Genomic DNA, 24104 nt, shown 5'->3' on the forward strand with positions numbered 1-24104 from the left:
ATTCTTATAATACCTCCTTGTGTAAGCTTCTTTGTCGTAGGTTTTATAATATCATCTTCAAACTAGAGACCCAAAATATCTCAACAAAAGAGAAATGCAATCCCAACCTCATTAAGAAACAAAAACGAGGGAGATAGAAAAATGATCTAGAAAAGAGAATCTTAGAACCATGGTTCATGGAAGAAACCTTCATGAGAGGATTCAAACCCTACTCTCACATCTTTCAAGCCTCATTAAGAGAATTTTCCATGAGAATACCCAAAACTAGTAATAGAATTCTATGCAAATATACTCATTCTACGTAATTACACAAATATCAAAGAATGAAGATCAATATTAGATCTGAAAAATTCATAGATGATTGGATAAATGAAGAAGAAGAAAAAACCGAGGAAATATAAGGCATAAGTATAAAGCAAGTTTGGGAAATCTGCCAAAACATATCTAAAGAGGTGAAGAAAATAAAATTAAAAACCTTAAGAGAATGATGATACTTATGGAAAGAGATTAGCTCACTAATGTGCCTGCACTTAAATTTCATGCACTTTGAAGTTTTTTTTTTGTATTTTAAAATTAGTATTTCCTTTATTTATTTCGGATTCTCAATTAATAATATAAGTGTAATATTTTCCCCTTTCTAAAAATGTCTAGTTTGGCCGTGTTTGCATATTTACCTTTAGGAATTTATTTTTACGTCTTTTTTTATTTTTACAACGGGGGAGAAGTATACTCTTAGGGAGACTAGAGTATATTCTCTATCTAACTGATGGGAAGTTTAATCACTCAAAATATATTTATATTATTTCTTTTACCACATCCTCTGAGAGATGTATTTTCATCTTAAAAAAGGGGGAGAATATGGAACCTTGTTTTACATGTGATATGCTTTTAAACAAGGACTTCAATTTTTTATGATGACAACTAAAGTATTACGACAAGTCAAGCATGAACGATTAAACAAATAAGATAAAAACCTATATTTAGGATTTGATAAACTTGACAATCTGATGATGGTAAACAAAGAATAATCTAAAGCTTCATCTTAAAGTGACTCAAACATGTGTCAATAGAAAGAGAAATAACCGATAAAGACATTAATAATATTTGAAGACCTTCTAACTTAAGTGATATCCTATATTAATAATGAGTGAATGATTGTAAGGAAAAACAACTTTATCGTAAAAGTATATAGCTAAAAGAACACACACATTAAAACATTTTACAAACTCTTTTATCAAAGAAAATATCTTCAAAAATGTCTGGAAATCATGCAAAATGAATTGGGAGCTATTAAAATAGATAAAGGGATTTGTTTTCCTATCTAATCGATTAGGTCCTTCTTCTAATCGATTGTATTAATTCAAACTTACGCCTCTAGCAATTCAGACAGCGCATTAATGATGTACAACGACTATATATATTTCTCTTCCTTTTATGGAACTTACAAACAATTATATTTATCTTATAATCTATTAGACATAAGTGTTAATCGATTAGATTATTACAAAATTTGTTAAATGAAATTTTCTTTTTGAGCCAACCTCATGCCTATGCAGAGGTTTCATTTCTCATTTCAAAGCATCTAGAATTTTGTTTTGTGTCTTTCATCTCTCACTCTATCTCTAAACATTTCTTTAACTTTCTCTCACTATGTTTTTAGCCTAAGTGCTTTTGTGAAAACAATCTTTTTATGAGTGAGATCATTTTGTAATTCTGGGATGGATAAAATTGTACAATTCACCAAGGGAACCTTTTATGTATACCTTGGTTGAATACTCTCAAATTAGGGATTTATTTGGGTTAAAGCTAAACTCGTAAAAATATTTTTGTTTGGGATTTGGTATGTTAGTCCTAGTTTAGGTTAGAGATTAACATGTGATAGAATATCCTAGGTTACTGGTCATCCCGATGTTAAAACCAAGATAGTTTTAAGCTCAACCCGATATCTAAAAGCTTCAAAAGTTTGAGATCAGCCTGGTGTTAAAATCTCACAGGTCTTTGATTAGCATGGTTAAAACCAAGGTATTGAGCTCAAAGGTTATGGAACTTGAAGAATAACCGTTCCAAGGTCCGTGTTTGTGGAAATAGGACGAACCGTTTCAATCCACCCTTTAGGAAGGAAGACTGGGCCCTTCACTCTCAAGATGATTATGAAGAAAATACGCAAACGCATGGATCCATCGTCTTATATATTGTGATTGAAGATCAATCACCTTATCCTTCTGTAAGGGGGTTCATAAGTCTTTGTTGCTAAAAGCTCTCAAAGTATTATTAGAAACTCTTAAGATCAATTATTAAGAAGAAGAGTAGGTCCTTTTTTTTTTGTTGAACCATTACAATTCTTGGTGTCCCTCTTTTCCCTTAACTCCTTTTATTTCCATAATTTACTTTTTGCATGTTATTTTTCCATGTTTAGTTTATATAGTTTTAAACTCTAATTTTATTTCACAGATTTTTTCAAAACCACATTTTTCCAAACCACTCGATTCAGCCCCCCTCTTGTGTGTGAAGTCTCAAATCCAACACATTAAACCACGTTTTTTGGTATGTTTTTATAGTGAGGAAAACCCTTTATTTATAGGAGAGAAATCTTGCTCAAAAATGAAATTAATCCATGGGATTTTTATTGTTCATAATCGATTATGCATGTCACCTAGTCGGTTATGTGCTTTAAAAAAACGACAACCCTAATTCCCAAAAAGGAAACCTACAAAGACTACTGTCCTACTCGATTGTGAGTGTTCTTAATAAATTAGGAAACATTAAACCTTGCTCTAATCAACTGGCTTAGGGCCTTAATCGATTATGTAATATATATAAGCCTTTTAAATATTTAGGAACACCCTTTATCATTTCCACAAGTACCTTGAGGGTTCTTCTAAGGGTTTTTAAGGAGTTTTTATCAAATAGAGAGGTTAAAAACACTTTTAGGTAAGTGTGTGTATTTACATAGTAGTTTAAGAACTACTCTAATAACTTTTAGAAGACTTTGACCATCTATACCATGACTAGTAAAACTCTCATACTTCCTCTCTTTCACAATCTCTAAAGCTCCAATGATTCAACACCTCAGATAGGACTTGAACTCTTCCATTTTATGATTCTTTATAGACATAATCATTAGAGAGATTGTGTGACTGAAGATCATCAGGAACTCCACTAAGCGCCGCTTTACATTAGGTGTTTTCCTTTAAGAGATTAGATTTGACATCTTGATCTCCAAAGTATAAAAACTTTATTACTTCTGATGAAGTCATTACCTCATAGTGTTGTCATCATTGTTACGCCGCAAAAAATGTTCGAGACATGCTTAAAATCAATGAAGTCGTCGCCAAAGTTTATTTGAAAAGGGAAAGCATTGATAAAACTCTTAAAGAACAAAAAGTTGGTCTTTACAACCAAATTTAGATTCAGGAGTCAATAATGCATAGGGAAAGTATTAGCTCCCTACGACATTTGTTTAAGACAACAATTACCTCTAGTTAATTTTGAAAAATAATGCTGTTAACCTTATTATATTGATTTTCTCCTAATCATTAAACAAAAAATAAATCATATTTACAAACAAAGGGAAAATATGTTTTTTTTATTAACGTGCTTTACAAGATTTGACTCTTGCTCTTACCTATCTCCCAACGTGATGCAGAATTCAAAGCCACATAATTATTTATAGAAATGTCTTGTGTGTTGCTTGTTGGTCACATTAGTGTTGATAAAATTGTTGTTTGTAGATCGTGTTAGAGCGAATAAAATATTGTTCGTTGATTGATTAGATTATTTTTTAGGAGGAAGACAAGTGTTAGACAAGTAAGATATAACACCTGTGTTCGAACAGTTGAGGATAAAAGGGCTATACACCCAATTAATAATTTTTTAACCAATTATGTTTATAAAGGAAAATATTCAATTCGAATCGAGTCACAATCTCTTAAAGGAGGAGAAAAATCAGAACAATCAAGTTATATGACTTGTGTCTGAATGCTCGGGGATAAAATGGATATACATCCAATTTGTCATTTTTAATTCGATAAAAGAATGAACTCAAAACGATCAAGTTAATAATTATGTTTTTTTGAAAGGAAGACAAGCGTTCTAACAAATAAGTGATACGACTTGTGTCTGAACACTCGAGAATAAAAGATATATACATCCGGTTAATTGTTTTTTAATCCAGTTTTTGTTTATAAAAAATGAGATTAAAACAATTGAGTTGTTATGTTACATGATTTGATCATATCTTGAATTTCATAACTTCGATTGAGGTGAGACCTACGACAAATAAAAGATGACAAAAAAAGGAAGCTAATAATAAATAATATATAAATAAAAAATCAAATTTATGTTATCTATTACCACTAACAACATACATACAAGATATATTCAACAATAACACAACTACATCATGATAAAAATTTGGTAATTTGATCATATCTTGAGTTTTTTTAAAACTGATTTAGGTGGGACATGCGGTAAATGAAAGCTAGAAAATTTATCTAGCTAAAACTGATATAAAAATGAAATAACAAAGGTATGAAATTGATTTCCACATAGTGAGTTTTAAAAGTTATGATCATTCCATTCCATTAGTTATCATCCTAAATATATAAACAATAAGCAATATATGTATAATATTATGAGCACCAAATATATCCTACACAATATATGCATAATGTTATGAGCTCTAAACATAACCTGACCATCTATTTCTATTTTAACACAATGTTGTAACTATCAAAATATTATGAGCTCTAAATATAACCTAAACAATATATGTATAATGTACATTGTGAATTTACATATTAGTAACTTACATAATATAAATCATGGTAGTTTAAATGAAATACATGAGCTCTAAATATATGAACATGCATAGTAATAACATAGACATTTGAGATATAAAAATGAGAAAATAAAAACCTGTGAAAGATAGTTGAAAACGAAGCAAAACAACGCTCATATTCACGAAAATGAAGTAATAAGATGAAGATATGACATGTTACCACTATTCGTCCCCTTCTCGCCACATATATGTGTCATTATGAAAAGATATATATATATATATATATATATATATATATATATATATATATATATATATATATATATATATATATATATATATATATATATATATATATGTTGGACTTTCCGTCTTAATTGCGGTCAACCCTTAGTCGCCTTAACTGTGGAACTTTGGCTTACCTCATTGCAACATATAACACCTTCATTGGGTTAGCTTTGAAGGGGTGAATTTAGTCCCACATTGCTTAGAGATATGACACGTGTTGTATTTATAAATTGGGGAAATCCTCACCTTACAAGCCATTTTTGTAGGCATGAGTTAGGCCCAACCAAAATTCTAAGATTGTTTCAGTGCCTTTGGTTCGAATAAAGGGACCGACTTACTTGTATCAAAATTCTCAAGAATAGGTGTCCCATTGAAATCGAAATGTGCAGGAAGAGGTGTATCGAAATGCCCAGGAAGAGGTGTCAACAGAGGTGCAAGTGTATATGGACAAAAGGAGTTTCCATTTGAGGGGGAGCATTAAGGACTCCCACTTGAGGGGGAGTGTTAAGAATAATAAGTCAAGTGTGAGTTGAAGTCCCACATTGGTTATAAATATAAAGACTTGAGAATTTATAAGTGAGAGAACTCACACACCTATAACCTTAAAATTTTGGGTGAATATGTGGTTTCTCTTTCTTGTGTGATGCTCTTAGCCCAATGTTGATTCTCCTCCTCATGACCCAACAAACAAAAACATTCATCAATTGTTTAAGGTTTTCAAATTGACATTGTTTTTTTTATTTAGTACTATGATGAATAAACAAAATATGTAGTTTTGAATGTTAGTGTTTTTTTTCTCGTTGGAGTCATTAAAATGGGTTTGACTTACGATCTTTTTTGGGTTTTTAATATTCTTGATCCGTTCTTGGAATCAATCCTGTTCTTAGTTGACATCGTTAGATAGGCAGTTGTTCTACCATTAAGATAATTTTCATCCATTGTTGGCTTTGTCTTTGAGTTGGTTTTATAGTCTATTTCACCAATCATCATCATTATGGATTTTGTACCATATTTAAATAGAGAATTTGAGAATGGGAGTCTTCCTCAAACACCTAATAACCAACCAAATGCTATGGATATTTCTCTCTCGAGATCAACTTCTAAGAGAATGGAGGATCAATATGCTTCGATTCCTATGTTTACCAGAGCTTTAAATCAGGTTAAACGATCCCAATCGAAGGATAATATGATTGAATCTGATTCCATCCATCTACAGATGGTTGGGAATAAAGGGTCGACTTGTGAGATGTCTAGGTGTGACAGAAAGTTCATGAATGATGAGTGATGTTTGGAGATACTTCCTTTTTACTGTGATTTCAAGATTTATAGGGATTATTATAAGGATACTTTAAGAGGTGAACTAATTTCTCTAGGATGTAAGGTTGCTTATGTGGAGCATGGGATGCCAGAGGCTGCTTCCGCGGTCAATCAAAAGTCATTGCCTTACGCAACTGGTGCCACTGAGGTGTCGAAGATGGATGAGAGGTTGTCAAGGATGAAGTCGAGTTTGACAAGTAGCATGACTAATGAATTTTATCATGATCAATGGTTGTTAGAGACTAAAGGGACCTATGGATATGGAAATGATATGTGGCCTGAAGATTCTGAGAATGATGCTAGTTCTAGGTCTGGTTCTGATTCAATGAGGTGGCTCTAATGTTTTCAAAGAAAAGGAATGGAGGCCTTTGACGCGAAAATTGTATATTTCTACTACAATTCTGGGTCCTTATCAGTTCATAATATTCTCATGGATGATGATTCTAGTTATGTTCCTAAAATGGAGGGTAGAAAACCTGAACAAAGATGTAATCTAGTTGTGGGGGAAGTCTTTAGTATGTGAAATCTGGTTTGCATTCTCTTGGCTTCTTGACCAGTTCCCTAAGATCTTTCCGTTAAACCAGGTTGCTGATCTCGAAGTTTTAAAAGAGAAGTTCGAAACTCCTAGTCTAAACAATCCAACCGAAAAATATGATCTTCCAGGAATGGATATATTTGTGTCAAAGACGGATCCCGAAAAAAAACTGCCCGCTGGTTACTGCAAATATTATTCTTTCTATTCTAGTTGTAGATTAATTTGTTGAGAAGCTTTCAAGTTATGTCTCTGGAGAAGGGGGTTCACTTCTTACTTTTGAGGCCATGGCAAAGGCAATAAGTTTTTCCAATATGTGGGTTCTTTTTTGTCGGAAGCACGACATTGAACCAAGGAACCCGAAATCTTATTTTAGTATGAAGAGAGATCTCTACAAGAACAAAATATATTCTGACTTTATAAGGGACCATAGGAGGGTGAATCGCGAGTATGATGAATTCAAGGTTCTTATCAATGGCCTTCCGGAATCAATCTGGAGGTGCTCTGATGCTTATAATGTTGTAGAGGATATGAAAGCAGTGAAGTTGTGGAAAGAGGTTGCAAATGATGAACTGATGGACAATTTAAAATTTTCTAGAACTACATGTACGGGAGATGGTACTCACTGGCTGGGGACATGGATAATTCATGCACCGAATCATTCTTGGGGTAATCATTCTAGTATCATACATGTAATGTTGAAACCTCCAAGTAATGAGCCACTAATTGGCACAACATCAGATTCAAAAATAATGGATTTGACCAAAGTTTATATTTGCCTTCCTGTGCTTGTCTATGCTTTTCGTGAAAAATGATCGGGTTATGATCATAACAAGAAAGTCACGGAAATTAATGCTCTTGTTCGAGCTTCAACTGTTATCTCTAATGGCGCTTTCATACTTAATCTTGGTTGTGACCATTACATATATAACTCTTAGGCATTGAGGGAAGGCCTCTAAGACTTGAGTATTTATAAGTGGGAGAACTCACACACCTATAACCTTAAGGTTTTGGGTGAATATGTGGTGTCTCTCTCACTTGTGTGTTGCTCTTAGTCCAATGTTGATGCTCCTTCTCATGACCCTAAAAATGGTATCAAAGCCTATCCTAGATCCATTGTTGGTCTTCCCGTATGGTCCACGCTTCGGGCTCATTGAAGCCCAAGCGTGAGGGTGTGTGTTGGACTTTCCGCCTTAATTATGGTGCACCCCTAGTCGCCTTAATTAGGGCACTTTAGCTTGCCTTATTGCAACCCCTAACTCCTTCATTGTGTTAGCTTTGAATGAGTGTATTTAGTCCCACATTTCTTAGAGTATGGCATATGTTGTGTTTATAAATGGGGGAAGTCCTCACCTTACAATCCGATTTTGTAGGGATGAGTTAGACCAAACCCAAATTATGAGAATATATATATATATATATATATATATATATATATATATATATATATATATATATATATATATATATATATATATATATATATATATATATATATATATAACAAAAGGGGAGAAGGAAGGCAAAACAACCAAAGTACAAGGGACCCCAAGAGGAAGGCACAAGGATTACTAAAACCTAGAATAAAACCGACAAAAACAACGATAAAAAAGAATTAAAAAACCAACATAAGACACCAAAGAAAATGGAAATAAAGAAAAACTATAGAAATATAAGTACACAAAAAACCAACAATTGTCCAAGATAGAGCTCTCCAACCTGAGGACACCTATAAGAGCACCAAAAACTAAAAAAAAACACAACAATAACACGTCAAATGGAGGTCGAAACCACTCACACCCCTATTTGTTAATGAACATGATAGGGTTCACAAGCCCGTCCGAGAAGCCACAAGAATTTTCCACAGACCTACCAAAATACCATTTTCATACCAAAAAAATACCCATATCTTCCATGTCTTTTGATGTCCCCGAAGATACAGAAAAAACTATATCATTCATAAATTTCCAAAATCGACCAAACCACGGTATGCTAAACCATCCTCATTCCTCCTCCAGTCCTAAACACCATACAGGGAGGAGAACATCTGAAAAAGGGTCAAAGTATCACTAGGCAAAACAATACACCATCCAAACCACCTAAAGACCCTATACAAAACAGAGGATGTGTAACACCCCGATTTTTAGATTAATATTTTATTTAATTATTGGAGGGTTTATGCGTGTTATTTATGCTATTTTGGTGTTTTATGAGTTTTATGGGTATTTTAAAAATTTATAATTACTGGGATTATAGAGTTTAAGAGCTGAGGAATAAAATATGATTTATTTAAATTATTAAAGATACTTAGATAATTTAAATTAATTATTAATAGTTGAAGAAAATAGTATTATTAGGAAAATTTCACATTTTTGGAGGATTTTTATTAAATATTCATTTAATTGAAATTTTTATTTAAATAAATAAAGTATTATATTTTATTTTAAAAAGATACTTTTTGGAATAAAATATAAGCGTCAAATTCTTTGAGGGGTGTGAGTGTGATGGTGTAACCCCGATTGGGATAAATTAGGTTATTTTATATTCCAAAGTGGAAGGTAGTCTAGGTTAACGTGAAAGTCAATTAGAAAAGTTGAGAAACGACGGATCATGGGAATTAGGAATACACAAGGCTTTGGAAACTGATCGTAGGATAAGTAAAAGCTTCAATTTTGAGGTAAGGAGGGGGGAGAATTTCTTTAACGATGAGTGATCATTGGTAGTCAGGATGGTGAGGGGTCCTTACCCCCCGTCAACTTCAGGGTTTATACTCTATTTTTCCTTCTGTAATATGTTTGGCCAAATAGGATTTGAGCAAAATCCTATTGGAAGTAATCGATAAATAATTTTATTTCTTTGTGTTACTGTGGTGACCAAATGGGATTATGGATAAACCCTTTTGATCATCGTAAATGGTTTATTGTTGATGAAAAAACATATTTGCTATGATATGAGAATATATGTTTGGTTTATATCTTTTTGTGGGTTATACCCTTTTGGAGTTTTGTGATTAATCGTAAAAATCTGTGATATTGAGATGAATGAAGAATTGTATTACTGTGATGTATGTGTTTTTTTAGCAATACAATTCTTCATTCATCTCAATATCACAGATTTTTGCGAAAAATTGTCAATAGATCACTTTTGAACATCTCATTTGGTAGAAACTTAAATTTTCGAAAATTGGATTTTTCAAGGCAGGGGCCGTGCAGCAGGCGACATCGATAACAATGCGGGGTCGCTAGGGAGGTCGTATGACAGAGCCGCGATGACCGACAATCAGAGATTGTGAAGTTCAGACTGTAGCGGTCGGGCATCACCGCAATGATGACGAGTAGAGTCACGGGTCGGCGGCGGAGGTTGCAGCGAACCGTGTCGGAAGGGGGTCGCGCCACGAGCTAGCGGCAACAGTTCGAGCCTGGCGAGGGGTCTGGGCAGTTTGGGCAGTTTTTTTTGCAGTTTCGATTTCAGAGAGTTTTTCACATATATTTTAGCAAATGTTGACATTAATGACATTTTTTTGATAACCTTATGGTCAATTTGAAGTAATTAGAGTTAAACTGTCAGTCCTTAAAGTTAGTAGAGTTATCACTTGTGAAAAGTTGTCAATAGAGCACTTTTGAACACATTATAGTACTTTTGGATACTCTAGAGTCATTTTGAGAATTGAGAGTTATTGTTAAGTTGTTTTTGAGTTTTTTGAGGACTCTATTGAATTATAAAGAATATAATAAAATTTTGAGACTTGTTGAGTAATTTGATTTACTTTAGAGTTATTGAGCAACAACATATCTTTACTAAATTTGAAGTGTAATATAATTATTTTAAATTATATTTTGAGATTAGTAATCCGGTGGGATTATAGTGAGGCATGTTGTTGATTTTTTTTTCAAGAATGGAACCTATTTTGATGATGACTTTGAGATGATTTTGATGATGATTTTGAGTTGATTTTGATGATTGCTTAAGTTACAAGTCTGTTTTACATACATGATCATACATGCATATATATTAGAGTTAGGTATGACTTCGGTCCAGTGAGGTCAGGTTCAAAGAGGAACCATGACGGTTTCATGTCCAGAGAGAGACACAGTTCAAGAGAAACCAAATACATGGGCAATCAGTAACAAACCTCTGACCCCAAAAATCCGTTACCACATGCATATTGATTAAGGAGTTGATGCATTAGCATTTGCATTATAAATTGTATCGTGATTGTGTTTTTGTGAGAATATCATACCTGTTGTTGTCTTGTTTACCATCCTGTTGTTAATTTTCACCATAAAGATTTGTAAGGTGTATTCTCACCCCTTTCTTTTTTTGTTTGTGTGACTTTAGTGAATTATTATATAGATACTCAGCAAGAGTATTTGCTTGCGAGTTGGAAGATGACCTTGGAATTTCTCTTCGTTTACTTTATGTTTTTCGCTACTTAGTTAGTCTATATGCTCTGATCTATAACATCGAGAACGAGGCATATCATTTGTTTTGAGTTAATGTTGGAGTTTATTTTCCTTGAGTATTTTCCATTAAATAATTATTTGATGTTATGAGATAATTTGAGTTCTGCTGCGAGATTTTGAAAAATATTTATAAAGCATGTGTGTTGTGTTTTGAGTAGCATCCTAAAATGTGAATTTCTCTTTTATATTAAGAGTCAGAGTTTAGGGTATTATAAGATACAACTCCACGAGTTACAAAAAGATGAGAATAGTCTCAGAGTTCAAAAGGACACCTCATTTAAGTAAGTTAACTCTGGTAAGGATACGATCGTGAAGAAGCTGCCAAGAGAAAATAATAATTTTAGAAGGAGTCAAACTATCTAAAATAGCCACGAAAACTATCTTTACGATAGACACCAGACTACCAGAAGAAACACCCGGACTAGAAAACAAGAGAAGGCAAAAGACAAATAATAGTATTTTGTGTGTTTTGACATTTTGAATGCGTCATTAAAATTAAGGATGAGTTGAAAATATTTAAAACACAAAATAGCGTTTTTAGTAAAAATCATTGTTGAATTTCACAGGTTTTTTTAATCACATAAAAGTACAAAAAAGAAACATCGATTTTTATATTAAGCGATATTGATTTTAAGAGTGTTTTTCTAAAATATGATTGTTGATATGTGAGCTTATTTTAGTCATTTTTTAACCAAATTTAAAACGTTTTTCCTGTACACACGTCGGTGACTTTAAGAGCGTTTCTTATAAAAGGTGTTGTTGATATGATATTTTTTTTTTAAATTCTTAAACATGTTTACAATGTTTTCTTTATAAAGCATTGTAAGTCCCTTTAAAAATATATATTTATTTAAGTATCAAAGTAGTTTTTCAAAATACATTGTTATTTTTTCTTTGTATTTTTTGACATCGTTTTTCTATAAACAGCTTTTGAAGGAGAATTCTTAACACCTAAATATAATTGAGGAAACTATGGAATCTCACACTTCAAGAAATGATTATACTAAAATAGTGGAATTTACATGAATTTCACCCGATACAACAGTGGATGTTAGAAAGAGTATTCTTAGTCAAGAAATTAATAATTTTTTTAATAATAAGTGATCAAATTAATAGTGCATAAGTCTTTTGAGTCGGGAAAGAACAAGATAGAGACAGAAAGAGAATAAAAAATAATTGTATTGAAAAATTGTTAAAATTGAATTATACTAATGTGTTTATATACAAGTAACTTACTTGCATCTCAAGTAACTTACATGCTAATTAACTAACTAACTTATAACTTAGGTAATATATCACAATATATCCTTTTATAACCCAAGTTATCAAACACAATATAATCATAATCAATCTAAACTATTTCTAGTTTTTTCTTAAAGTCAGAAATCTGTCGATCTTCAATCTTTTGGTGAAAATGTCGGTCAACTGTGCTTCACTCGAGCAATGTATCACTTCGAACTCACCTTGATTTACTTTCTCCCTTAGAAAGTGAAATCTAGCCTCAATGTGCTTACTCCTTCAATGCATAACCGGGCTCTCTACAAGATTGATGGCTGACTTATTGTTGATCTGCAAAACACCAGAGGTTTCTTTACTTTAACCTTTATCTCATCCAACATATATCTGATCCATGTTGCTTGACAAACAACATAAGATCCTGCTATATACTCAGTCTCACATGATGATAGTGCCATCACATGTTACTTTCTCGAGCACCATGAGATTGGGGCACCCAATACTTGAAAGAAATAATCAGTTGTGCTTATTTAATCTTCCTTACCTCCACACAAATCAACATATGAATAACAAGTAATCACATCTTCTTTGCTTTCAGAATCTCATGGAAACAAGATTCCATAATTTGTTGATCCTTTTAGGTATCTCAGGATTCTTCTTGCAGCCTTCATATGTAACACCTTTAGTTCATCCATGGGTCTTCTTACCAATCCTACTGAGAAACCTATATCAGGTCTTCTATTGCACACATACCTCAGAGATCCTAAAATTTGTTTGAACAAAGTGACACCGTCCTTGTCCTCCTCTACATGCTTCTCTAGTTTCAAATTAGGTTTGATAGGTGAGGATGAAAGATTCAGATCATTCATCCTAAATCTCTTGAGTATTTCCTTGACATACTTCCTTTGATGCAACACCATACCTTGCTTAGTAATTAGAAATTCCATGCCTAGGAAATATGACAAGTTTCTAAGATCCAAAATTTCAAGTTCCCTCTTCATCAACTCTTTAAACTTCGACAAATTCTCCATGCTATTTTTAGTTACTAGCAAGTCATCGACATATAAGCAGATGGTGGTTATATCTTGTGTCATGACTTGTACATAGACACCATACTCAAATATGCATTTGATGAATCTCCAATTCGACAAAGTATGAGTCAGTTTTCTTGTTCCATCCCACAGGGCCCGGTTTTAGACCATAAAGGGATTTGTGAAACTTATACATTTTCCTCGCTTCCTCTTGTATTATAAACCTAGGAGGTTGTATGACATACACGAATTCATCTAGGGGACCATTAAAAAATGTTGATTTTATATCTAAGTGAAATGTCGACCAACCTTGCTTGCATGCCAAGGCTACCACCAATCTAACAGACTACAATCTTGCTACTAGTGCATATAATTCAGAGTAGTTGAGTCCTACACTCTGAAGAAATCTTTGAGTTATTAGTCTTTCCTTATGTCTTGCAATCAATCCATCAGGATTATGCTTCAGCTTGAACACACACTTCACTTTGATAGATTTTGGGTGTGTTGGCAATTCGACTATCTCCCATGTATTTTTTCTTTTGATCACTTGTAACTCTTTGACCATAGTCGCCTTCAAGTGTTTATTATTTAAATACTCATTATAGTTGATTGGTTAAACACTTGCAAGTAAAGCAAAATGAACCAAATCTCCATCTGGTGTGACTTCACCATCACCAACCACTTCACAGTTTTGAAGCCTTGCTGGAAAAACTTTGGTTCTTTGAGGTCTTTGGCTTGTGCTAGCCACACCCTCTCTATTATCTTCTTTGAATTCGACTATGACCAGAGTTTCAACAACTGGGATTTCTTCGTGCTCACTACTTTCTTCATCAATGACATAATTCATCAATGGCTTGTTAGTTGCATTACCTGAATTCTAATCACATGAAGAGTTTTCATCAATGACAGTGTATTGACTCATCTCGATCCTACCATTCATTGGATTGAATAGATTGTATGCTCCAGTGTTATGATATCCTACAAGAATCATAGGTTCATTTTTATCATCAAGCTCCTTCTCCTAGCATCAGGAACATGCTTGTAGCAAATAGAGCCAAATACCTCTAGATGACTCACAGATGGTTGTTTCCACTTCATACTTCTTCAGGAACATTGTTCTTCAGTTTATTGGTAGGGTATCGATTCAAAATATAAACAACAATGGTAACTGCTTCACCCCATAAGGATTTTGGCAAAAATTCTTTTATTTCAATATGCATCTTACCATATCCAATATGATTCAATTTCTTCTTTATGATATTCCATTATGTTGAGGCATATAACGAGTAGTTACCTCATGATTAATCTTATGTTCTATACAAAAGTCTTCAGATATCTTGGATGTGTATTCACCATCTTCATATATTCGCAGAACCTTGATCTTCTTTTCACTCTAGTTTTCGACAAGCATTTTGAATCTCTTAAAGATTGAAATACTTTATCTTTATGCTTGATCACATAAATCCAAAGCTTTCGATTGTAATCATCGAAAAATGAGACAAAATACATGTTTCCACCAATGGCATGATCCTCAAACAAGCCACATACATCTGAGTGTACTACTTCTAGTATGCAGGAGGATCTCATTGGCATAGTCAAAACGAAAGACTTTCTGGATTGCTTCCCTACTAAGAAAACTTCGGAGTTTGTTAGAAATCATAAGAATTGGTATACTAGTTACCATATCTTGAGTAACCAGTTGATTGAGTGGCCTATAATTCAAATTGCCAAACCTAATATGCCACAACTAGTTATGCTTATGGTCGACAACTGTTTTTCGACATTGTACCTGAATCAAACTGATCATGGTCTAAAATGTCATATTTTTCGACAAAGAATATTTTAAGACCAAGTTATTTTGGATGTCGAATAGTTTAAAGGCTTCACCTTTCATAACGACTGAGAAACCTTTTTCGACCAGTTGTCCAACACTTAGCATATTTCACTTTATACTAGGTACATAGAGTACATCTTTGATCATAGATTCTGCTCCATTACTTCTTTTAATGACTATGTTTCTAGTTCCTTATGCTATCATTGGTCTATTATCTTCAAGTCTCACCTTGATCTTCTTCGACTCGTCGAAATTTGCTAACCACACTCTTCAACCAGTCATGTAATTCGAGCATCCTGTGTCGAGGAACCGGGTCTTAGAGATAACATGCTCATCTACAACTGCAACCATAAACCCCATATCATCATAATAATCTGAATCTTGACGTGCAAGGTTTTCTCCTTCATCATCCTTTCCTTTTGTCCCTCCCTTGACTTTCATGTACCAATAATTCTTGGCCAAGTGACCTCACTTTTTACAGTTATAACATTGCACACTTTTCCTCTCTTATTTGTCTTTTTTATGAGGTTCCTTCTCCTATTTTCAAGGATTCAGAAGCCCTATCACCAGCCTTATGCTTTTGAGGATTCACCCAAGACTTCTTGCTCTGAGTCTTGTCTCTTTTTCCTTTGAACTTGTTAGAACCACCATGTTTCTTCCATGTTTGGTCCCGCAGTGCTTGTATCGAATCTTGAACCCCCTTCCTCTCGACAATCCTTAAATCACGTGCCTCTAACAAACCAACCAAATCTTCCAATTTCAAGGTTTTAAGATTGTTGGATTCTTGAATGACTACGATAATGTGATCAAAGTGAGAGGTCAATGTACGCATTACCTTCTCAACTATCATCTTATCAGTTAGGACTTCACCACAATCTTTCATGAGATGAACACGATTTTGCACCTTTGAGCATAGCCTAAAATCTTTTCATCTTCTCCCATCTGTGGTAACTCATATTGCCCTCGCAGTGTCTGCAGTTTGACAAATTTAACCTTCTAACCACCTTCGTAATACTTGGCAAGAATATCCCATGCATCATTTTTTGATTCAGCATGAGAAATCTGATCAAAATTCACCGCATCCACTGTAGATTGAATACAAATCGCAGCGTTGTAATCTTTCTTCTTCACATCCTTGTAAGTATGTCTCTGAGCATCGTTTGCGTTTTGAGCAAGTTCAAAGACACCGTTAGTAACCATTTCTAGGTTTTTTAAAAACCAAACAATGATTGCATATGTTTTCTCAATCATATCCAATTTTTTCCATCAAGAATTGAAAGAGAATTTAGAATACTATTGCTACCACTCATCCTTCTAGAAAACATGATTCATGATTCCCGAAAACACGACCACTAACGTGCAGTTCTTGAATTTACAATAAAGAAGACGAATCAGAAGTCCTAGATGCCAATTTGTTAATGGATAAACATTTTGGGTGGGGAAAGAATGAGAGAGAGAATGAAAAGTAATTGTATTGAAAAGTTGTTAAAGCAAAATTACACTAATGTGTTTATATACAAGTAAATTATTTGCACCTGAAGTAACTTACATGATAAGTAACTAACTAATAACTCGGATTAGTATATCACAATAATTCACACAGATTAAGAAGAATAAATAGATGAAAGAGAGAGAATGATACTTTTACTAAAGTATCACTTATCAAGTATTAAGAATGACGAAAATAATATTAATTAGAGGGTATAATTAAAAAAAAGTGCATTAGAATTTAAAATGATTCATTCGTTTTATGAAACTTTTTATTCTAAATGATTCCGTTATTGTGGGAGGGGAGTAAAATTAAATTAGAGCTTTTGTCCCTCAATTTTATTAATATAAGATTAACTAGTTTTGATTATAGGTTAGGTCAACCCACAAAATCTAGTAAAATCCATCTAAAAATATTCATAAAAGTTGGTTGGGTCGAGTAATTGGGTGGATATGGGTTTAGAAATTAAAAAGCCCATTAAAAAAATTGAGTTTCGGATAAAACCGGATCAAATCCAAAAAATTCACTAACCCACTAATCAAGTATTTATTATTACAATTTTAATAATTTTGATAAATATTAACTTAGTTGTTGCAATTTTAGTCTCTTTAATATTTATTATTTTAGTGAAAGATGACTTTAACTAACTATGGATATTTCACTTTTTGATTATTTTGATGCTAATATAATTTTATGTCATAGTATTTTATGATAATAATTATTAGTTAATGTATCATTTACTATTTTATGATGTTAAAGAATACTAAAAATATATTATCTAAATCTTTTTAAAAAGATAAAAACGTTGAATAATTTTTATAAAAAATATGATGACTCATTATTTAGTTATCTAATATTAATAAAACAAAAAAATCTATTTGGACAACCCACTATCTATCTTAACTCAACCAAAAAATTAGTGAATTTATCCAATGTGATTAATTAGTACATCAAGTGATTATTTCACCTCACTCAAATGAGAGTGTCTTATATAAATTGAATATTGAATTTGTCAAACTCAATCCAGATGAGCCTATGTATACCCTTAATATATATTTCTTGATCAAATTCGTTAACTAGAAAATGACAATTAAATTATAAAAAAAATACATTTTTATAATGAAATTTAATTTTTAAAGAGATCTCTCATAATTTTACGTTGTTAATTTTTCAAGAGATCTCTCATTTTTATATGTAAATGAATTTTCCATCTTAAACAGCCTAAATCCTGACCGTTAAATCTCTAACACTGCAGCTCAATAAACAAGTATTTATGATACGAATTTGCACTTGACCAATGTTAAACAATAAACATCACCAATAAAAAACCATATCCGAGGTTTCTTTCTTGCCGTATCAACCTTTGCAACCTACACTTAGGTTACCTATACATTCAGCCATATTCTCAGCATAAGAAAGGTGAATAAAATAGCTGCGATAACATTGTCGTATGCATTGGGCTCCTCATGAGGAGGCGCCAATGCTAGTGGCGCCTGCCTTGGGCCTCATGAGGAGGCACAAATGCTAGTGGCGCCTAGGTGCATTTGGTTGTGTGGGCGCCCATTCATCTGGCGCCTGCATGTGATGATCATGTGGGCGCCAATCCCTCAAGCGGCCACATGTTTTGTACATTGATGTTCTGTCTCTATAAATACCACGCTTGGATGCAATATTTTTCACTCAAACTCATCTCCTAATACACTTCAACCACCATCAATTTCAATTTTCTCTGTTTCAACAATGTCTGCATACATTCAGAAACGAAATGCTGATGTAATATTTTCTGTCGTTGCGACTCCGATACAGGTTCGACTTTGGAACACAGGTACGTTTGAACGTCTTAATCGGTCGTTGTACAGTTGGTTAGAGGGAGAAACTGGAGAGGGTGAACGGATTAGAAAAATACAATGGCTTGTGTCCACGTTCAACCAACACAGAGAATTACGCGAATGTGTGGATATTAAGACTGACCAAGACGCTCGTAGGATGATCCATTACATGTTCAAAATTGTTTCGATGGTTGTAATTGCATAGTTCTTGTATTTGTTATAATTATCTGTGTTACAGTTTATGTAATGGTACTTTCGTGACAAACGTCTAATATGAAATAAATTTAGTTTTTCATATATTACAATAGAGGTACATGTAAATTTGTCTGGTTGTGCTCGTTCCAACACTAGGATAGTTATTACGATTGTGACCTGGTTAACGGCATGAACTACATAGTCTAACCATTTTGTTCACCGTATCCATTTCTGTTCGAATCCGAGTGCTGTTTGGGCGATCCTTTTTCTTCCTTCGCATAACTTCGTTGTGCCAGACGATGTCCCATTGATGTTCTGGCCAATAATCCTCTTTTGCCACTACGAAAAAACTAATTTTATAAACATTTGAAAGGCTGTCGACATTGTAAACTTCAGATAGCAAGTATGATGGATCCTTTCGAGCCTTTGAGCATGCCGCAATGACATGGGAGCAGGGGGTACGAAAGGCTTAGAAATTTCCGCAGTAGCACCAACCTCTAACTAGTTCGACTCTGTACTGTCCCATCAGCATGCCCTCATTGTGATCCATGGACTCGGCAACACTAAACCAGCCTTGAAAGAAGGTTCTGATAATTCGTAATCTGCATTGACAACCTTCTTCCACAACGTCTTATCTTTGATTTCACGTATGAAATTCTGAGCAATATGTCTAATACAGAACACATACGTCGAATGAGGATTTTGCCAGCCGTTGTCAATGTTATTATATGCACTGATGATTGAAAGGTGTCTGTCTGAGATCAAACATAAGTTAGGCTGAGGTGCAAGTAATCAGAGATTTCTTAGGAAAAAACTTCATCCCTCAGCAGTCTCCCCTTCAACTAGGGCAAAGGCGATTGGAAAAATATTGTTGTTCCCATCTTGTGTCACTACCATAAGTAACGTTCCTTTGTATTTTCCGTACAACCATCTACCATCAATTTGTATAATTGATTTACATAAAGAAAAACCTATGATACATGGTTGATACGCCCATAATAGACGGTGAAATATTCTATTTCCAACAGCACACGTACCATCTGGTGTATAGGTTGGCAATGTTTCCAGCTTGACAATTTTCCCGGGAGCATATTGTTTTAGAGCCAACGGGTATTTTGGAAGTTGTTTGTAAGACTCCTCCCAATTGTCAAACACTTTTTCAACAGGTTTTGTCCTAGCTATCCATGTCTTCCTATATGATGGAGTGTACTCGTACTCTGTTCTAATATGCGAGATTATTGTACTCACCTTTAATGACGGATTGTCGTCAATGACATACAATATTTCATCGCATATTAGCTGAGAGCTTAATTTACGATGATTCTGCATTGGGTTTGTCAGCATGCGCCAATGCTATTGGCGCCTCCTCTTCATGCATTGGGGGTGTGCCAATTCATGTGGCGCATTCTCTACCAAACTTGGTTATTTTGAATTTTTTTTTCAAAATATTGAGTTTCGGATAAAACCGGACCAAAATCCAAAAAATTCACTAACCCACTAATCAAGTATTTATTATTACAATTTTAATAATTTTGATGAATATTAACTTAGTTGTTGCAATTTTAGTCTCTTTAATATTTATTATTTTAGTGAAAGATGACTTTAACTAACTTTGGATATTTCACTTTTTGATGATAATATAATTTTATGTCATGCAACTTTAATTTGTTGTTAGTATTTTATGATAAGTTTTATTAGTTAATGTATCATTTATTATTTTATGATGCTAAAGAATAGTAAAAATATATTATCTAAATCTTTTTAAAATGATAAAAACGTTGAATGATTTTTATACTCATTATTAGTCATCTAATATTAATAAAATAAAAAAAATCTATTTGGACAATCCACTGTCTAACTTAACTCTACCAAAAAATTAATGGATTCATCCAAACTGACTAATTAGTACATGAAGTGGTTATTTCACTTCACTCAAATCACAGTGTCTTATATGAATTGGATGTTGAATTTGTCAAACTCAACCCAGATCAGTCCATGTATACCCTTAATATATATTTCTTGATCAAATTCCTTAACTAGAAAATGACGATGTTAGCTATATCAAATGATGCTACATAAAACCCATTGTGCTTAAGTAATTAAATATTATCAATTAAATTATAAAAATAAATACATTTTTATAATGAAATTTAATTTTTAAAGAGATCTCTCATAATTTTAAGTGTGTTAATTTTTAAAGAGATCTCTCATTTTTATATGTAAATGAATTTTCCATCTTAAACAGCCTAAATCCTGACCGTTAAATCTCTAACACTGCAGCTCAATAAACAAGTATTTATGATACGAATTTGTACTTGACCAATGTTAAACAATAAACATCACCAATAAAAAACCATATCCGAGGTTTCTTTCTTGCCGTATCAACCTTTGCAACCTACACTTAGGTTACCTATACATTCAGCCATATTCTCAGCATAAGAAAGGTGAACAAAATAGCTGCATAGCATAGAAAGAAAAAGAACTTCAAACCAGAAAAAAAAGTGTCCAAAAATGATTTGTTCTTTCTGCAATAGCCCGTGAGAGAGTTTCCCAATTACACGACAAATTTTCCTTCTCCCAAATACAAACAATCTGGTGGCCGGCTACTTCACATGCCACCAAAATCTTTCAAATTCACAGCTTCTCTCTCTCTTGGTCTTATATCATCAGACACATCTCTCTCACTCTTTCTCTCTCCTAACCAAGCAATACTCAGAAAAAAAAAAGAGGTACCACTCTCTCAAGAGCTAGATCACAACCATTTGTAGTCATGATTTCTTTCCATAAACTCCTTTTCTGGTTTTTTACAGTATATATCTGTTAAAGCCTGATCACTTTTTCAAGAACCGTCTCTTTTGCCCAATTTGACTTCAACTATGTTTTTTCGGGATATGAGTTTATTCATGATCAGTCTCTTTTATAGCATCAAACCATAATATTATTATCCCCACTCACAAACTTGTAACGTCCTTTTTCCTTCTTTCCTTTGATTCTTGTGCACAACTTCTCCCATAAACCCTACTCCAACAACTGGATCCTTTCCCAACAACAAACATATTCATTCATTTTCTATGCTTTTAATTTCTCTACCGCGATATAAACGGCTTTGAATTCTCTGAGCGTAATCAGAAGTCTCCAGAAGCTTCTACCCTCTATGACGCAATTCACAACTTCACTAACTTATCTGCAACAAACTACAACACTTCCATTTTCAAGCTCTTCTTCTTCCATGAACAAAAACAATCAAATACCAACTAAACCATGGTTCCCAACTTCCAAAGCCTTATCCACCTTTGGTGACACAAATTGCATGGAACAGTTACTTGTTCATTGTGCAAACGCGATTGAAACCAATGATGTAACACTCGCTCAACAAATCCTTTGGGTTCTCAACAACATAGCACCGCAAGACGGCGATTCAAATCAACGGTTAGCTTATAGTTTCCTTAGAGCCCTTACGAACCGCGCTGCGAAAACTGGTACCTGCAAAATGCTAGTAGAACAAGTTTATTCAAGTGCTCATAATAGTCTTACAGTAGATACACACAGATTCTCGGTTATTGAGCTAGCTAACTTCGTTGATTTAACGCCTTGGCATCGATTCGGTTTCGCAGCAGCTAATGCAGCCATTCTTGAAGCAACAGAAGGTTTCTCGGTTATTCATATTGTTGATTTGAGTTCAACTCATTGCATGCAGATTCCTACATTAATCGATGCTATCGCTAATCGTCACGAAGTTGCTCCTTTGATCAAACTCACTGTTTCTGACCATGCTAATAGCAGTGATCATGAACTTCCACCTAAACTCGATCTTTCTTATGAAGAATTAGGATCTAAGTTGGTGAATTTCGCTAGATCAAGAAATGTAACATTGGAGTTCAGAGTAGTTTCTTCAAGTTACACAAATGGTTTTGCTTCTTTGATTGAACATTTGAGAGTTCAACGTTTAGTTTATTCAGGTGAAGCTTTGGTTATTAACTGTCACATGATGCTTCATTATATTCCAGATGAAACCCTATCAAATTCAAACTCTTATGTTTATGATTCTATATCGTCTTCTTCTTCTTCTTCTGCTGCTACTACTACTACTACTTCGCTAAGATCGTTGTTTCTTAAGGCGATTCGAGGTTTAGATCCAACACTTGTTGTTTTAGTAGACGAAGATGTTGATTTAACTTCAAGTAACTTGGTTAGTAGATTAAGGTCAGCATTTAACTATCTATGGATACCTTATGATACTGTGGAGACTTTTCTGCCGCGCGGAAGTAAACAAAGGCAATGGCATGAAGCTGATATTTGTTGGAAGATTGAGAATGTGATAGCTCATGAAGGTGTTCAAAGAGTTGAAAGAGTTGAGCCGATAGGAAAATGGGAACAAAGAATGAGAAATGCCAATTTTCAAGGGGTTGGATTTGGTGAGGAATGTGTTGTTGAAGTGAAAGCTATGCTTGATGAACATGCTGCTGGATGGGGATTGAAGAAAGAAGATGAATGTATTGTGCTTACATGGAAAGGTCATAATGTTGTTTTTGCTTCTGCTTGGTTGAATGCTTAATTAGTTCAACATTTTTGCTCCTTTGTATTATTCTTTGCATAATAATGTTCTTGTTTTTCTGTTTAGTGTTTGGTCTTGAATAACTTTTTGAAATGTATTCTTAAGAGTAAATAAGTAGATGAGATGATATGTTTGTGTTTTTATTGTGCTGTTATATTTTTATTGTGTTAATTAGATCTTCTGTTATGGTGTTGTTCTTGTACTAGAACAAGCAATGGTAAGATTGAGAAATAAAATCAAGAGAAATTAAAAATAGAGAATATGAAGAAGAGACAAGATTCAAGTGAAGGAAACAGAAGTAGTAATGAACAGTTATCTTGGATTCATATTCTTTTCTCCGAACTGACTTCACACAAAATCCATGATGCATCTACCCAAGAATTACTCGTATTCAATGCATCTCGTATTAAAGTTCCACTTGACTTAAATCATATTTACAGAATAAATTTGTAAGATACCTTAGACTCTTGATATTATATTAAAGTTTCATTTAATTTATTTTTATAAAATCGAATTGTAAGGTGATAATACTATTACAAATAATATATTTTATGA

The 24104-nt window shown here is 33.5% G+C and overlaps 2 protein-coding genes and 1 pseudogene across 2 annotated transcripts; 2 read left to right on the forward strand and 1 right to left on the reverse strand.

The window, feature by feature from the left end:
- Positions 1 to 6062: 6062 nt before the first annotated feature.
- LOC127136562 (cellulose synthase-like protein D2) lies at positions 6063 to 7876 on the forward strand (annotated as a pseudogene).
- A 703-nt stretch (positions 7877 to 8579) lies between these two features.
- LOC127136563 (uncharacterized mitochondrial protein AtMg00810-like) lies at positions 8580 to 13710 on the reverse strand. The gene is made up of 2 exons (XM_051063108.1): positions 13370 to 13710; positions 8580 to 8646 (listed from the first exon to the last, which is right to left on the reverse strand). The coding sequence occupies exons 1-2, from the start codon at positions 13708 to 13710 to the stop codon at positions 8580 to 8582; spliced, it is 408 nt and encodes a 135-aa protein (XP_050919065.1).
- A 7768-nt stretch (positions 13711 to 21478) lies between these two features.
- On the forward strand, positions 21479 to 23730 carry LOC127074373 (scarecrow-like protein 32). Its single transcript, XM_051015682.1, has one exon. The coding sequence runs from the start codon at positions 22149 to 22151 to the stop codon at positions 23547 to 23549; it is 1401 nt and encodes a 466-aa protein (XP_050871639.1). The 5' UTR covers positions 21479 to 22148; the 3' UTR covers positions 23550 to 23730.
- Positions 23731 to 24104: the final 374 nt, after the last annotated feature.

The sequence above is a fragment of the Lathyrus oleraceus genome, chromosome 4 (genome assembly GCF_024323335.1).
Source record: "Lathyrus oleraceus cultivar Zhongwan6 chromosome 4, CAAS_Psat_ZW6_1.0, whole genome shotgun sequence".
Lineage (NCBI taxonomy): Eukaryota > Viridiplantae > Streptophyta > Magnoliopsida > Fabales > Fabaceae > Lathyrus > Lathyrus oleraceus.

Excerpts from the sequence above, each read along its gene's own strand:
- LOC127136563 (XM_051063108.1), bottom strand. The coding sequence starts at position 13,710 with ATGACACAAGATATAACCACCATCTGCTTATATGTCGATGACTTGCTA. Across the intron at positions 8,647-13,369 it reads CAAATTTTAGGATCTCTGAG|GTGTCCTCAGGTTGGAGAGC; the intron begins GTATGTGTGCAA and ends GTGCTCTTATAG.
- LOC127074373 (XM_051015682.1), top strand. The coding sequence starts at position 22,149 with ATGACGCAATTCACAACTTCACTAACTTATCTGCAACAAACTACAACA.